At 37.5% G+C, this 15,398-nt stretch overlaps 1 protein-coding gene across 2 annotated transcripts in view; it reads right to left on the bottom strand.

Annotated features, from left to right (window-relative positions):
* Window positions 1–1,082: 1,082 nt before the first annotated feature.
* The window catches only part of ikbkb (inhibitor of nuclear factor kappa B kinase subunit beta), a 91,547-nt gene continuing 77,231 nt past the window's right edge, over window positions 1,083–15,398 (bottom strand). Inside the window, exons 20-23 of one of the 2 annotated variants that reach the window (XR_012383759.1) lie at window positions 10,133–10,257; window positions 6,957–7,056; window positions 4,697–4,939; window positions 1,083–4,335 (exon numbers count right to left, since the gene is read on the bottom strand). Coding sequence is in view for 1 of the 2 variants with exons in the window: in NM_001123265.1 (NP_001116737.1) it covers window positions 4,892–4,939; window positions 6,957–7,056; window positions 10,133–10,257 (273 nt within the window). In the remaining variant the exon portion in view is untranslated. Of the gene's footprint in view, window positions 4,336–4,696; window positions 4,940–6,956; window positions 7,057–10,132; window positions 10,258–15,398 lie in introns of those variants that run through there. The other variant, NM_001123265.1, reaches the window with a different exon arrangement.

Genomic DNA, 15,398 nt, shown 5'->3' with positions numbered 1-15,398 from the left:
ATATGGTGATCTTGCAGACGATGACAGGGTTATACCTTTAAACTGTTATACTAGGCATTTGACAAATAATATAAAAAAGATTTCCAGGTGACCGGCAATGTTATCAGAAAGATTATGTTTTAGTCTCTTTAGATGTAAAGTGGTAGAGAATTCTGAAAGGCAGGATTTACAAAATGGTTTTGATGCCTTTTCCCATGAATTCAATTCATCTTTATTTATATAGCGATTTTACAAAGTAGATTGTGTCAAAGCAGCTTCACATAGAAGATCATAGTAAATTGAAACAGTGTAGTTCAGTTTTTTAGTGTTTAAGTTCATTTTAGTTCAGTTCAGTGTGGTTTAATAATCACTGCTGAGAGTCCAAACACTGAAGAGCAAATCCATCGATGTGCAGTTCTACAGATCCCGAACCATGCAAGCTAGTGGCGACCGCGGCGAGGAAAAAACTTCACCATTTGGTGAAAGTAAACAAATAAAAACCTCAAAAGAAACAGTTGGGCATGACCATTTCTCCTATGTCGTCTTGTGCAGAGCTGCAGTCTAGGTGCCGGAGGCTGGAGAATGCCGGACCTCAGTGAAGACTCGATTTTTTTAGCTAACACCGTTCCATGTTGGACAGCTTTTTAAAATTAATTACTAAACCCACGAAGTGAGTCAGACCAGTCAAGCATTTTTAATTAGGTCCTTACTCCATTTAGTTCCCTTTGCGGTTGACATTAAAAGCAGTGTGGTGTACGGTAAAGGTTAAGTTTGATATTTTTTGGCATATTATACTTTCAATTTTGGCACCTTACGATCAATACAAGCGCGGTTGAACACGTGTGACGTCATCTGTGACGTAGGTTGGCAATTCCCCTATAGTGCATGTGTTTTGACTGTGGGGAAAACTGGGGCACCCGGAGGAAACCCACCCCAACACAGGAAGAACATGCAAACTCCACACAGAAACACTAACTGACCCAGCCGGGATTTGAACCAGCAACCTTCTTGCTGTGAGGCCACAGTGCTAACCACTAAGCCATCATGCCTTCATGTTTAAAAATTTAATTAAAATGTAAATTAAATGACAAAAACTAAAACAGTTGGATACATAACTTCATTTATTTTATGTAAAAAAAACTTGTGCTTTAGGTGAGTACAAATAATTAGAACAAAACTTAATAAATGTTAATTAACTTCAGCTTAAATGCATGTATATAAGATTCAAGAAACTAAATGACTCCAGAAAATATATATTTAAAAAAATTACATTTTAAGAGCTTGAGAGAAGTACATGACAGATAACACAGCTGCATATACACAGAACAAAATATAATTTTCTCAGCTTTAAAACTCTTTCTTGGCATATATTTTTTAGAGAGGACCTATTATGCCCCTTTTTACAAGATGTAAAATAAGTCCCTAGAGAATGTGTGTGACGTTTCCACTCAAAATACCCCACAAATAATATTTTATAACTTATTATTTGTAATTGTGTAAAGTATTTTGGTGACTGCTGCTTTAAATTCAAATTTTTTTTAAATTTCTTTTAAAAAAATTTAAATTCAAAAGATTTTGCTCTTTTCAAAAGAGGGCGGAGCTACAAACGCCTCTGCATCAGCATAGTGGCAGATTCAAAACAGGACTAACATCTGTGTGAAAAAAACAGGTGAAAACTCTTAACATCAGACGGCTGCTTCTCACTCAGGGCTGTTTATGCTAATGAAGGGGAGATGGTCACTAGTGGGCGGGGCTTTCTCCCTCTGATGACACGTACGAAGGGAGAATGTCAATCAAAGTGTTTCGGCAAACTGTTTTTATCAAGTCTGATTATAAAACATAACATTAATACATTTGATTCATTAGAGGTTGTCACTGTCGCCACACAACTGTGTTTAAACCCCTTATAAAAGTGAGTTTTACATAATGGGTCCCCTTTAAATTCAAGTATTACGCATTAAAAATAACCCTAAGTACCATTTCTTATCAGTATATAAAAATATATTCCCAAACTGAAGCTATATTTATATAGTTCATTAATTCATACACTAATTCGGACTGGTTTACTTTCTATTATGAAATATCCATGGCATCCTAAAGGATTAAAACGACAACAATCATCCACGTTTACACCTCAATATCAAGTGGCCGATCCATCAAGCCAGGATGGATTTATATTTACATTTTATTCAATAAGCAAACATATTTATCCAAAGCAACTTGCATCAATAATCAAACATATTTATATGAGTATTCAATGAGTATGTTTACATGGACACCAATACTTTAATTGCAAATAATACTCTGATTAAGAGTCTACCATGTAATTAGCGATTTTTCTTTATTTAATCCGACTAAAGTCATAATTGAACTAAACAGAAATAGAATTAGGACATGTGGAGTATGCAGATTTTAATGTCATTATTGAAGTGTAGTACAGACATGTAAACACCGCAAACTATTAGCGGCGTGTAGACTTTATGCTATATTTTGTGACAGGATAGTCTATATCATAGACTGTAAAAGATATGGACGTAGTATCCGTGACGCCACCCACAGGTTTCTGAACAGCGCAAATGAAGCTACAAGTAATCATGGCCAACCGTCGCTATTTTGTTCGCGTGTCATCGCACCGACCGGGGCATACCACACAGGCAAAGAGGCAGAGCGTCAGTGGAGCTACAGATGCCTGCTGGTATTTTGCTTAGACAGGCTTTTCTTTGGGAGAAACGCTTAATACTTCATTACCTGCGACTCGTTTGTGTTCTGACCACATGTGCTTGGCTGTACACTATATCAATAAAGTGTTTAGACTTTTAAAAACACTGCTGTAATACACTGAGCCACTAAACATTGTCCTTATGACGTTTTTCTACAGGAGGAAAACATGAATTACTTCTTAACACTTCAGATATAGTCTGTGTTAGTAAATGCAGGACTATTGATGAAGTCCAGGCATAACACTGCATGACAACACTTCAGGGGTCCGTTCTTCGTACCTCGCTTAAATGATCTAAGATGATTTGGCAGATCCTGGATCTGTTAATCTTGATAACTGATCTCTCGCTAATTTGGTTCTTCAAACAAGTTTATGAATCAGATTAGAATGTCTGGATGAACTGATCTGAGATCGCTGCATGTGTTGTGAAGGACAGATCTATCCATCCTCGAAATCATGATCAGCAATGCAAAGATTGGCTGACGGCACAGCAGCGTAATGACATCATCTGATTAATATTCAATTATCCATGTGAGCAAAATTACATCAAATTAGACGGCTTGGTAAACGGCTTGTTAAATATGACACTCAATAACTCTCCACATTTGTTGTGAGCTGCAGGCTTTACACTTTCATGTGTCAAGAGTATTCATCATGTATTTCAATGCAAATCAATGTATTTAGTTCTACATTTAGAGAAGATTTTCTTTATTATAGTGGCCGTTTTTTAATCGGTGTAAAGAATAACTGGTTGTTTACAAAAGCAGTTTCATATTGGTAAAGGTGTCTGCAACTTTTGTGAAGCATCAAATCACCGGCATATTAACAATCAAAACATGTTTATGACTGCATAAATGTATTATTGCTTTAAAAAAAAAAGTCACATATTGTGCATTTCTATTATACACAATTTGTACTAAAGCGATCTAAAAAGTTCATATCAATAAGTTTTCTCTTTGCACCACCAGGTGGCAGTCTTTATACTTTCATTTCGAGGGTGCAGATTGCATATGTTTCATTAATATGTATAACTTTATTTATTCTATTAATGACTATACCTTAATATATATAGTAAATATGTACCATTTTCCCAAGTGTATACAACTACTACTGTAAGAAAATATCAGAATTCAGTACATACTTTCTGTATTATCTTTGCTTGAACTGAGCCGATCTAATCCTGTTTATATGAATTGAACCTGCTCCCGATCAGGTTTGAGCTAGCAGAACTGTTGCTATGACAACAACTCTCGGATCAGCTTTGAAGAACGAAACGATCCTGGATCATGTCAAATCGTCAATATCCAAATCCAGCTAACTGAGTAATCCACGTACGAAGAACGGACCCCAGATGACTGTTCTAGAGCCTACAGCTAATCAATCCGTCAGAGTCTGGAGTGCTTTATGGTTCTGAAGGCAAATGTAAATGATAAATTATCCCAAATAAAACAAATACATTTATAGAGATGGTATACAAGTAGAGAATTTTACCCACCTGGGAAATGGAGGCCATGTGAATGGTTTGTGAGCATTAAGTAGCATTAAGCATGGTATCAAACTCCATTAAAACTAGACTCTTCCAGCAGTTCCTCACATCCAATATCTGGTTTGTCACGGAGGGCATGCATGAAATGTTCCTGAATGAAAGTGGAACTGCAATTAAAGTCCACAAATTAAAAATGAAACACCCGAAATTACAGAAACTCCGTAGGAAATGTGGATGGCGCGGAGACGCAATGACGTTAATCAATCTATGTGCTATAACATGTTAAACTGGATCAAGCAACTCATGTAAACACCTTTATCATATTACTGTCTTATTCAGATTAAGGCTAATAATTCCATTACTGATGTCCATGTAAACACAGTCACTGACATTAATAGAACAGAAACACATGATGAACGTGAAAAGTGCAAAGCAGACGGCAGAAAAAAACCATCAGGCAAGCTGGAAAATAGTTAAGTGTGTAGATGTATGACAACAAGAGGAATAAAAACCTGCATAACCACAGAAGTGCCACAGAAGTGCCTTCAGAAGTGCCTTCAGAAAGACTCCAGTGTGATTTGAGAGCACACACACACACAGAGTTTCTCCAGCAGGTGGCAGTAGAGCATCATGTGCTTATTTTTGTGGCTCTTGAGGAACTAAGTTGATTGTCTGACTACAGTTTTCATTTGATTTTTCATTTGCCATCAAGCCAGATCCTGTCCTCCGTTCAGCCACTCCCACTCCCGCAGAATCTGAACAGAAACATCAGCCATTATTAATAGAGTGTTTGTGTGTGTGTGTGTACAGGTTTATGTGGTTTACAGGGACACAAAATTGTGAGTTGACATTGGGTGGGACTTAATTGTGCTTTATTAAAGTGGTTAAATGGTGTCCCTGTATTTCAAAACCCTTAAAAATCTTACTTAACAAGGTCTTTCGGCATTCAAAATTGTTCACGTTTACTGGGTTTTAGTGGTCGGGCCGTATAATAAGAGGTTTTTACTGTATAAAATACATTACGGCTATGGAGAGTGCTTGTAAGCCATGTATATAAGTGTGTGCTAGTGTTAGGTTAAAAAAAGTTCAAATATTAGTAACACTTTAAAGTAAAATTAATGTGTTTTGTTACTAAAATAGTTTACATGAACCAACCACAAACAACTTTTATTATCAATTATAATAATGTTCATTTCTAAAGTAACTTAACACTCGTTTATGCATCAATTCTAACATCGTAAGCCGAGATGTATACTTATTTCAATTTTAATAATTCATTTGTAGTTTTCATTCATATATAGGTCAGTTGTTTTATTCTGTATAATTTTATTTTTACATTTTTATTTTATGATTTTATTTTGTATTTTTAAAAATGCTATTATATGATTAATGACTTTTTAAAATTAACCATTAAAATTATATTATATTAACTATCATTCAAACTAATCATTACAATTATTACACAATCCATAAAATATAAACTCACAGGCCACAATATAAGGTACACCGCAAATTTTTAATCAGCCAATCACAGGGCAGCAGCTCAATGCATTTAGTCATGTAGACATGGTCAAGACGATCTGCTGCAGATCAAACTGACCATCAGAATGAGGAAGAAAGGTTGGTTGTTGGTGCTAGATGGGCTGGTCTGAGTATTTCAGAAACTGCTGATATACTGGGATTTTCACGCACAACCATTTCTAGGGTTTACTGAGAAAATATTCAGTGAGCGGCAGTTCTGTGGGCGCAAATGCCTTGTTGATGCCAGAGGGCAGAGGAGAATGGCCAGACTAGTTCCAGCTGATAGAAAGGCAACAGTAACTCAAATAATCAGTCGTTACAACCGAGATCTGCAGAAGAGCATCTCTGAACACACAACACGTCCAACCTTGAGGCAGATGGGCTACAGCAGCAGAAGAGCACACCGGGTGCCGCTCCTGTCAGCTAAGAACAGGAAACTGAGGCTACAATTCACACAGGCTCACCAAAACTGGACAATAGAAGATTGGAGAAACGCTGCCTGCTCTGATGAGTCTCCATTTCTGCTGACACATTCAGATGGTCGGGTCAGAATTTGGCATCAACAGCATGAAAGCATGGATCCATCCTGCCTTGTATCAACTGTTCAGGCTGGTGGTGGTGTAATGGTGTGGGGGATATTTTCTTGACACACTTTGGGTCCATTAGTACCAATCAAGCATCATGTCAACACCACAGCCTACCTGAGTATTGTTGCTGACCATGTCCATCCCTTTATGAGCACAGTGTCTCCATCTTCTGATGGCTACTTTCAGCATGATCATGCACCATATCAGAAGCGTGAATCATCTCAGACTGGTTTCTTGAACATGACAATGAGTTCAATGTACACAAATGGCCTCCACAGTCACCAGAGCTCAATCCAATAGAGCAGCTTTGGGATGTGGTGGAACGGGAGATTGGCATCATGGATGTGCAGCCGACAAATCTGCAGCAACTGCGATCATGATGCTATCATGTCAATATGGAGCAAAATCTCTGAGGAATATTTCCAGTAGCTTGTTGAATCTATTCCACAAAGGATTAAGGCAGTTCTGAAGGCAAAAGGCGGTCAGACCCGGTAATAGTAAAGTGTACCTAATAAAGTGGCCGGTGAGTGTATATCATAATTACTTAGGATGTGCAACATTTCTTATAAATGACACTAATAAACATTCAGTTTATTACTTTAACATCCAGTAGCATCTCTTTGTAATGAAGTGCAGTAGTTGTGTTTGTGAGTTCGCTGCTCACCTGCATGCTGCTCTCCGTCTCCTGAATGGTGTCTTGCACTAAACTCTGCAGGCGGTTCTCAAATATCCTGCTTTCCTCAATCACATGCAGAGACTCCTCGCTGAACACACACACACACACACACACACACACAAATGAGAGAGAGAAACACATGACGGAAACATGCGAATCAATGCAGTGTGTTTGTTAGAAGTCATGTTTCAATGCAAACTTGTGCTCAAATCTGTAATATCTCATAAAACATTAGTGAATAAAGCAGCGTTTCCATCCAATGAGTCAAAGAGAATAAAATCATCACTTCCTGATAAACTGGAGCAAATATCAGACAGGGAAACATAGTTTAGTGCGGTAGAGAAGCCACCGTGGTGTTTTTCTTCTCTAATAAATGAGTTGTGTCTTAGAAACAAAGACGATATAAACGCGGTGAATGCGGTGGCTTCTGGAGGCGTGAGATGCTCTGTGGGAGCAAAGGCAGATGCTCAAGACAGTTCTGGAGGGAATAATAACAGAACAATAGTAATACTGAAGCTCTATGATGACGGACTGACGGCTGAAGCATTTTACACTCAGCAAAACAACATTTCAGATCTGCAACAATGTGAAGCTGCAAACTCCATTAATGCAAAGTCTCTGAAACACACATTTCTATCATCTGTTCAAACTAAATCAGGGCGTTACTGATGCGCATGCTGGAGTTTATTCACTAAATGTGTGTCCATCTTAGTTTATGAGCATTTTGTCGTATCCAATTAAAGGGTTTGCGTGTATGTAATGTATGTGCATATCTTGGGGTTTCGATCAAGCAATTTCATGCAGTATTCCAAAATGTGCATTAAAATATGCAGGGCTCGACAATAATGGCCCAGAGCCAGCGTCTGAGATGCTCGGAAAGGTAGGCAGAATGGTTACTGGCCGGATCAGGTCAGTGCTGCCTTGTCACTAAACTTTATGGCTGTGAATGTTTGTCAATTGCGTGCAAATAGGGCGCTTTCACACCTTGTTTGCCCAGCTAGAGGGGTTCCCGCAATTGCGCTCAGATCCACATCGAAACAATTGGTCTGAGATCGCCTGAATGAGGTGATTGAAACGAACTCGGAGTGAATCAAAAGCAAAATGATCCAACGAACTAATGATCCAGACTTTACACCAGTGTCTTATGATTGTGTAATAGCCATATATACGGCTGTATGAAGAGAGAATGATGAGCAGCGCGAGATGTCATTCCTACAGGAAATGTGTGTTTCATGTCAAATATAAAAGTGAAAGCATGCTGAAATATTAACAAGAGCTCTTTATCTGTTAGGAAAATGTAAAGAATTTATCATCTGATCATTTTTCCATATTTTAATCTCATTATATTTCGTGTTAGGCCTGTTGTTTTGTGCATTTCTGCACTGACACCTCGACAGAAAGATCAACATTGATCCGCTTCATGATCTGACTGCAGTCTCTGTTCATCTGTTATTTCTCTCTATAATGAAAGCCTATAATGCAGAATTTTTTTTCAGGTTTTTTTAATAGATGAATTAATTCAATTGATAGATTTTTACAAACTTGACAACTGAAATAAGGCCATGTATGAGAAAGTCTGACCTCTCTGATTTATATTTGGTGACGATGTCCGTGGCTATCAAAATTAAAGTGCACATTTTCACTTAAATATTTACACAACAGTTCTGTCTGGTTCTCGAATCTGATTGGCTGATAGCAGTGTGATATTCTGCAATAACAGCACTCGTACAGCCTCTTCACCTTTGTGTATTACTCCGCCCACATAGAGTGACAGTCGATCAATAAACTCACTACAGTTTGGCAAATATTGCAGCTGTTGGGCAACATCATGAACTTTGAGTTTTTGTTTTAGTGGAGAATGTAGTTGTTTAGATTGCAACTATGCAGTTTATTTATAAGGATAGTGCCTATTTTAAATACTTCTAATTTCTGAGAGACAGTGCGTCCCCATCTATCAGTTGTTCAGATTTTTACTTGCCCTGCCAAAATTTTCTCTGGCCCCACCAAAAAAAAGAGAAGTTAATAGCTATTTCTTTAGCCACATATTATAAATAATGTGTCAAAAGCCAAACATAACTTCAACATAACTTTTCTTTAAATACAACTAACAATTTAAAAAATTACAATTGAGATGTAAATTTAAAAAAAATATATATATATTTGTATTATATATTATATTATATATTATGTATTATATTTGTACATTGTATGCAGTTTATTTATAAGTACAGTGCCTATTTTAATACAGTTACTTTCCTATCCTGGTCCTTAACAGTGTTATTCAGAGACCTCCCTGAACACCCCCTCCTTATCGCAAACACAACAGCAGTCTGGTAGTGATTGCGTTGCTTTTTTTCATGGTTAATTATTGTGATATCCCAATTGCAACAGAGAAATACTGTAGACAGTAACACTGTGAGAAGAAATCTCTGTAGACGGATGGCATTTCATGTCACTTTCAGCCTTATAATCTTAAAATGTGAGCAAAATCAGCTGCTTTGTCTTCACTTTAGACATTACGCTATAGAGAGTCATTCAAACACTAGCTCTATTGTTAAGTTGGTGAATTAGTAACGGCTTCTGCCGTTCTGACGTCAGCTGTTGATGTGAATGAATGGCGGAAGAAAGTAGTTCCTAATACAAAAGAGTTTTTAGACTCTCCGTGTTTGATTTTCTTTTTTTTTTAAAATACGATTGTGCCGTCGAACTGTTGTATAAACGCAATATTACACAAGTAGCAGTGCGATGTGGCTGTAAATCAGCACTGGTGGGACACTAAGACACTTGGCCTGCAGCCTCGTGCCAACGCATGCCTCCCACCAGTGCTGATATACAGCCATATTGCACTGCTACTCGTGTGATATTGCTCATATATATAATTATTATTATTTTTTTTTAATTTACATCTCAATTGTATTTTTTTAAATTGTTAGTTGTATTTAAAGAAAAGTTATGTTGAAGTTATGTTTGGCTTTTGACACATTATTTATAATATGTGGCTAAAGAAATAGCTATTAACTTCTCTTTTTTTTGGTGGGGCCAGTGAAAATTTTGGCAGGGCAAGTAAAAATCTGAACAACTGCCCTGATCGTGCCAGCAGAAAAAATTGTTAGCGTTGAGCTCTGATATGTGTATGGAAACACAGTCAGTGTCTCTGGACTCACGTGTGTGGGCCGTCTGATGGGGGGCTGCTGGGATGTGAGGGTCTGTGGGACATCAGCTGGGGTGTAGGGGCCGGTGGAGTTCGCCCTCCGTCTGGACTGCCACTCACTGGACTGCGAACTTTACTCTGAAACACACACACAAGGTGAGTCTCGCACAAACACACACATTGTGTAGGAGCAGTGCTCCAAAAAGTAATTAATTACAAATGACTAGTGCCAGACGGAATCTGTGGACGCTATTTGATATTTCTGCGCAGTATTTTGTTAAAAATCTGCAGATTTCTGCGGAATTATTTTGGGATTATCATAACTAAAATATTAATACGTCAAATAACAAATAATATCTTTTTAACTTTTATTTAAAGTTTAAAATGCAAATCCAATTAGATCCACTTTACTTGGTGGCAAGTCTCTCATATAATACATATAATATATCTACCAAAAGACTTTACAAACTGCATTGTACATAAATCAGATGAACATTTTCACATTAGTTCCTGTAATTTAAAAACTGAATAAATATAGATTTACACACATTTACAAAAGTAAATAAACAGAATTAATGATGGGCTAAAAATATGCGGAAAATCTGCTGAATTGCAATGGCTGCGCAGATTCCGTGTGGGCCTACTAATGACTAATTACTAGTGCTGTCAATCGATTAAAAAAATTAACTAATTAATCGCACCTTTTTAAAAAAATTAATCGCATTTAAAATACTGAAACTTGTAATTTTGGCTATTTAAATGTAAAATTAATTTAAACACAAGACAAAAACTATTTAAATTCAAAATATAATTGTTTAATAGAATTTTTGTTTAACTTGCAACACAGATTTCTTCATGCAAACAACAAACCCACAATAAACAATCAAGATCCTGGCTTGACAGCCATATTTATTACAGAAATTAAAACACAGTCATGTTAATGACATTTAAATTTCAAAACAATCAATGCCAATAAAGAAAACATTGATTTCCATGTTGGATTCTTAGTGGACTGCAAAAAAATGCCAAAATACAGGAATTGCAGATGAGGAAAATGAAAAATTATAATAATAAACTATTGAATACAAACTGTTGCACTCATTGTAAAGTTTTATTGCTGTGAGTTGAGAACATTAATTATAGAGTAGAAACAATTTTGCTTAATCCTCCTTTACATTCATCCAGTTGCTAAGACTAGGAGTATCCTGCAAGTGCACAGAGACTCCCAAATGCCCGCAAATGAATGATAATTTCTTGCAAACCGGTCGTTAAATACATTGCACACCCCTCTCGCCCCTACTCAGATACGTCGCTCACTCCACCCCTGACACCCCTCAACATGCCTGACACAGACACACACACTCAGACACACACACAACGCGCTGCAGACGTTTTGGCCCCAACGGCCTTCCATACTGGAGCGACTCCCCTCAGATTCAACACGCATGATCACGTTCATCAAATTCGCTTAAACTAAGCGCCCTAAAGTATTACTGTATTTCACAAGGATTCTGACACAACAACGCGAAGCATACGCTTTCGTTGCGTTTAATGAAACTTTTTTTAATGAAGCATGAGCTAAGCTTGGAGGGCTCATGCTGAAAGGCAGAGTAATGCCCTGTCTTTGACAGCTCGCGACTTCACCAGACGTACTGAGTACATTTACATAAGACACCAATACTCCGATTTTAATATGATTAAGATAATACTCTTAAAATTCTACCGTGTAGCCTTAAAAGGAACCTTACCGTAAAGGAACACCGAGTCACGAAATGCGGAGGATTTTCTTTCTGTTCGCCATGCGGTATCAACTTACAACAGATGTCGAAAGTTAAAAATGAAACACCCGAAATTGCATGAAACTCTGGATAACCTGTGATGCAACTAATTGTTTTATACTGAACTTGCCTTCAAAAAGTGCTTCCTTGGTCTTATCCACATTTATTACATGTTGAACACACGTCCACCACAACGTGTGGTTTATTCATAAACTAATTTCGAGAGGATCACGTGCTTATAATTAACACGGCTGGCTCCTTGTTAGCTCCGTAATCAACCCTATTAGATGATTACAGAAGCATTATAAATAACCTGAGTTTTTCACTCCAGTTATCTTCGTCTTGAATCTCCCCCCCCTTTCCACCCCTAAATCCTCCCACTTTTTCTGATCGGGCGACACGTTTGCCCAGTGGCTAGCACTGTTACCTCACAGCAAGAACACCGCTAGTCCAACCCATCGGGCTGGTTGGTGTTTCTGTGTGGAGTTTGCATGTTCTCCCCGTGTTCGCGTGGGTTTTCCCCGGGATCCCCGGTTTCCTCCCACCGTCCAAAAACATAAACCATAGCCAATCGACTAAAACAAATTATCACCCAATACAACCTTAGTTTACACTTCCCACGGTGACAAGCAGGGGAGTTCTCGAGACCTACCTGACCTCAAATTCCCCTCTCGCCCTTCTAACGGGAGGGAGCCCCGGGCTCGAGGATATTACGAGCTCAGGGCTCTCTCCCGGGACAGCATGCCAAATACGCTTTATTGATTATAAGCTAAGTGTGAACTCTTGAAAGGAAGGAAAAAAAACCTGCATGCGTTAATTGCGTTAATTTTTTTTAACGCGTTAATTATTTAAAATTAATCGCATGCGTTAACGCGTTAATTTTAACAGCGCTACTAATTACAAAATTAAAACTGTATTTAAATTACTTAAATCATTCAGTGAAGTTTATTTATAAACTAATTTCGAGAGGAGCACGCGCTTATGATTGATAGCACCTGGTTCACATTAGCTAACACTGATTTGCCCATCAGACGACTCCTTAACCCCTATAAATAACCAAAGTATCTTACTTCAGCCATCTTCATCTTAAAGAATCCCCCCTTCCACCCCTACTCCTCCTATTTCCTTGTCAGGGCAGCACGGAGACCAAAATCATGTAACATAAGTAAATTGACAAATCTAAATTGACAGCAAAGACACCCTGCAATAGGGGGTGGGGGGTTGGGGATAGGTGGAGAGGGTGCCACGGGCTCGAGGATATCACGAGCTCAGGGCTCTCTCCCAGGACAGCATGCCAAACACGCTCCATAATCAATCATCAGCTAAGGGCGAACTCTTGAAATAACTTTAAAAACGATATACAATGTGTTTTGTTTTCCCTTAATATTAAAACCTTTATTGTGTTTACTTGTGTAATCTTTGACTAATATTTACAATTGTTGGATTACCTGAAAAATGCTTGTTTACATGATGTAAAAAATGTCTCTAGAGTGTGTGTGTGTGTGTGTGTAAAGTTCAGCTCAATATACCACAGAAATAATGTTTTCTAACTCTCTGAAACTGACCCTTTTAGGCTTTGATCCTAATTGTGTTGTTTTGTTGACTGTCGATTTACATTCAAATCGACATTTACATTTTACTTTACATTGTACTTTTTTTTCAAAAGTGGGCGGAGCTACAAATGCCTGTGTGTCAGCATAGTGGCAGATTCAAAAACAAGACTAACATCCTATGCTAATGATTGAGAGATGGGCTGTTTCTGAATATGCGTTCATCAGCGGTCTTGTGTCCCCGTGTTCTTGTGCACTCTAGAATTCCCGAAAATCATTGCGACTGGAGGTGGGAAGCGCAGCATTTTGTTTCGATTTATTATTAAAGTTCAGAGATATCACTTATTTATCTGAAGAGTTTCCCTAAATAAAACGGTGAATATAAATGTAACCCCCATAGAAATGGGTTTACCAAACAGTGTAGTCACCAATGGGTTCCTGTAGAGGGCGCTCCCCAACTTCTAGAGAGAAAGCCGGTTTTCCTTTTCTTTTGTGGACACAGTCAGTGAATGTTCCTGAACATGCACGCGGGAGAGCTTTGAGTTTATATAAACCAGTGAATTGTGCTGTATTTTCGTTTATTTTAATTTAGAAGTTAATCTTTACTCCAAACATCATCGACTGAACGACACTTTTTTTTTTTTTTTTTTTTTTTTTTTTATTGGTTTTAATGAACATACAAACGTAAACAAAAAAGGCCAAAGACAAATATATCAGTAGACAAATATAGCAGCAAAAGGCAAAGAGAAAAAAAAAAAATCTATAAATAAATTATTTCAAAATAATAATAATAAAGAAATAAATAAACATACCAACAAAATACCAAAAAAAATAAAAATAAAACATAATACACAAAGTTATGCAGTGATTAAGGTCACACATATTGTGAAAATACATCAGATGTGTTCATAGAGTCAGAGAATCATTAGAGGCATCCATATTTTTTGAAAGGCATCCCCTTTGTTTTTTAAGTAGTATGTATATTGTTCCAAGGGCATTGTTTCATTCAAGAGTTTTATAAAGAGTTCAAATGTTGGAGGTTTTTGTTGGTTCCAGTTGAGCAAAATGCATTTTTTTGCTAGATAGGAGATGATGCCGAGTCTCTTTATAGAAATAGGATCAAGTGTCTTGTTCAGTTCTGTACCAAAGAGGTATAGTGTTGGTGTGTTGTCCAATGGAACTTGCAAAGCTTTGGCTGTAAAGTCCTGTACTGCTTTCCAGAAAAATTTTAGCTTTTTGCATTCCCAAAAAACATGCATGATTGATCCTAAATAGGTTTTACATCTGTGACACCTGGGTGATACATTAGGGTACATTTTGCTCAAACGCAGTGGGGTCAGATACATCCTATGTATAAATTTATAATTTTGTTCAATTATTCTGTTATTGGAAAGGGGAATGAAAGTATTCTGGCATATAGCCTCCCACTGATCGTCATTAAAATTATATCCCAAATCTCTTTGCCACACGTTTTTAAGTGATCCCAGTGAAGAGTTGTAATATTCTAATAGTGCAGAATATATCTCCGAGATTTTTCCTTTTAAAGATTCAGAGTTCACCAAAATCTCCTCTATATTGGACAGCTTTAGGGATAGTTGACCTCTCTTTTCGTGACTAATTATCAAATGGCGAATTTGCAGATATTTATAAAAATCCTGTCTTGGTATCTTGAACTCTTGCCTTAAGTCTATGAAGGATTTAAGAGTATCATTGATAAACAGATCTCGGAACTGACATATACCATGTTCTTTCCACTTTATAAACAAAGATTTCCCAAGCGAGGGTGGCAAATCTGGGTTAGGGGACAGAGGGGCTAGCATAGATATTTTAGCAGAGAAACCACAAAACCTTTTTGCATCTTGCCAGGCCCGAAGAATGTTGTGGATAACATAGGTTCTTGTCACTGGGGGTAATTTTCCCATATTGTTAATGAAAGGAAGAGATGTCAGAG

This window comes from Danio rerio, chromosome 8 (genome assembly GCF_049306965.1).
Source record: "Danio rerio strain Tuebingen ecotype United States chromosome 8, GRCz12tu, whole genome shotgun sequence".
NCBI lineage: Eukaryota > Metazoa > Chordata > Actinopteri > Cypriniformes > Danionidae > Danio > Danio rerio.
Note: the sequence above shows the minus strand (reverse complement) of the source record. Positions and strands in the feature narration are given on the sequence as shown.